General features: G+C 57.6%; 1 protein-coding gene across 2 annotated transcripts in view; it reads left to right on the top strand.

Moving 5' to 3' along the window:
- The window catches only part of MFGE8 (milk fat globule EGF and factor V/VIII domain containing), a 10734-nt gene extending 9025 nt beyond the window's left edge, over positions 1 to 1709 (top strand). For both annotated transcript variants that reach the window (XM_019634150.1, XM_019634149.1), the window contains 3 exons: positions 423 to 607; positions 1286 to 1441; positions 1526 to 1709. In XM_019634150.1, the coding sequence (XP_019489695.1) occupies positions 423 to 607; positions 1286 to 1441; positions 1526 to 1663 (479 nt within the window). In that variant the 3' untranslated portion in view covers positions 1664 to 1709. The remainder of the gene's footprint in view (positions 1 to 422; positions 608 to 1285; positions 1442 to 1525) is intronic.
- The last annotated feature ends 6 nt before the right edge of the window (positions 1710 to 1715 follow it).

Below are 1715 nucleotides of genomic sequence, written 5' to 3'. Positions count from 1 at the left end.
GCTGCTCAGCTCGGGCTGACTCGAACCACTGTTGCTCAGAGCTCAAACTCTTGAGCGAGCTCTTAACCAACTGAGCCACTCAGCCGGCCCTCACAAGTCAGGTTTTGAAGGAGGGTGGGAGATGGTGGATCAGGGCCTGCCCTGGTGCAGCGGGAGAAGAGTGGTGGGTGACCTGTGATGGGCAAGTCAGGTGGGGGTGGGAACTGAGAGCAGCTGGCTGAAGGGAGGAGTGCGGGGCGGGGGCAGGCAGTGAGAAAGTAGGGTGATTGGCTCTAAAAGGCAGAAGGAGCTTCTGTCTGTTGTCCAAGAGGATGCCAGGGGCTGGTCGGATCCACGGAGTTCTTTCCCCTTCATCTCCTTGTGCTCACGCCCCTGGGAAGCTGTGGATCCCAGATCTGGGTGACAGTCCCCTTTGCTGGCAGGATGCGCCGAACCCCTGGGCCTGAAGGACAACATCATCCCCAACAAGCAGATCACGGCCTCCAGCATCTACAAGACCTGGGGCCTGAGTTCCTTCAGCTGGTATCCCTTCTATGCGCGGCTGGACCAGCAGGGCAAGTTCAATGCCTGGACTGCTGAGAGCAACTCTGCCTCTGAGTGGCTGCAGGTGGGCCAGGCCTCTGGGGTGCAGTCCTGGGGTCAGCTGGGGTTGGGTGGGGCTGCCAAGTCTTTGCTCTTTGCCCATTCCAGGCTTCTCTGTTCCCCAAGAGGGAGTTTCTGAAAAGCTTTGTTTGTTTTCCCCGCTTTTGCTCTTTCTTCCTGCCATGTGCCCCACCTTCCTACTGATTCTGTAACTCCGGGGTGGGGGGTCGGGTGGGGTTCTCAGCGCTGCTTCCATCAAGGCCCCCAGCCCAAGTGGAGAAAGGGGTGTGTGTGTGTGTGTCTATATGTGTATCTGTGTATGGGTAGAGCCACCTCCATTGGCTGCCACAGGGTGACAAGGCTGAGCCCTCAGACAGCACGGTGAGGTGATGGACTGATACCTGAGTCGGGTCCCTAGGAATTTATCTGTGTCTCAGTCTCTGTGCACGGAGCAAATGCGCTCAGACTTGGTGTCTGAGAACACTATCAGCCCTCGGACTTGACTGTAATTGTGCAACATGAGAGAGTCACTGGAAAACCAAAGCATCCGCTCATGATACAGATGAGCAAACCAAGGCTGTGCCAAGAGAAGCAGCTTTTCCCAATCTAGAATACATGTCCCAGTGTGTCTTCCTTTTCTCACCTTAATGGAGGGTGTCCAAGCAAAGAAAATGTGGTTGATTTTTTTTCCCCCCCCCTATAGATTGACTTGGGTTCCCAGAGGCAAGTGACTGGCCTGATCACGCAAGGGGCCCGAGACTTTGGCCACATCCAGTATGTGGCAGCCTACAAGGTGGCCCACAGTAACAACGGCATGAACTGGACTGAGTACAGGGACCCGGGGGCCGTAGACAGCAAGGTGAGTGCCCCGCGAGTCTGGCCTGGGGCTCTGAGTGGAGGGGCGCTGGCTCGGGGGCCCTCCTGACACCCCCTCTGCCTCCAGATCTTCCCCGGCAACTTGGACAATAATTCCCACAAGAAGAACATGTTTGAGACGCCCTTCCTGGCTCGCTTTGTGCGCATCCTGCCCGTAGCTTGGCACAACCGCATCACCCTGCGTGTGGAACTGCTGGGCTGTTAGTGGCAGGCCCGGCGGAAGGGAGCGGAAGGGCCGCGGGGCACCTGCCCCTTCC

This window comes from Hipposideros armiger, unplaced genomic scaffold, assembly GCF_001890085.2.
Source record: "Hipposideros armiger isolate ML-2016 unplaced genomic scaffold, ASM189008v1 scaffold_1517, whole genome shotgun sequence".
In the NCBI taxonomy this organism is placed as follows: domain Eukaryota; kingdom Metazoa; phylum Chordata; class Mammalia; order Chiroptera; family Hipposideridae; genus Hipposideros; species Hipposideros armiger.
Note: the sequence above shows the minus strand (reverse complement) of the source record. Positions and strands in the feature narration are given on the sequence as shown.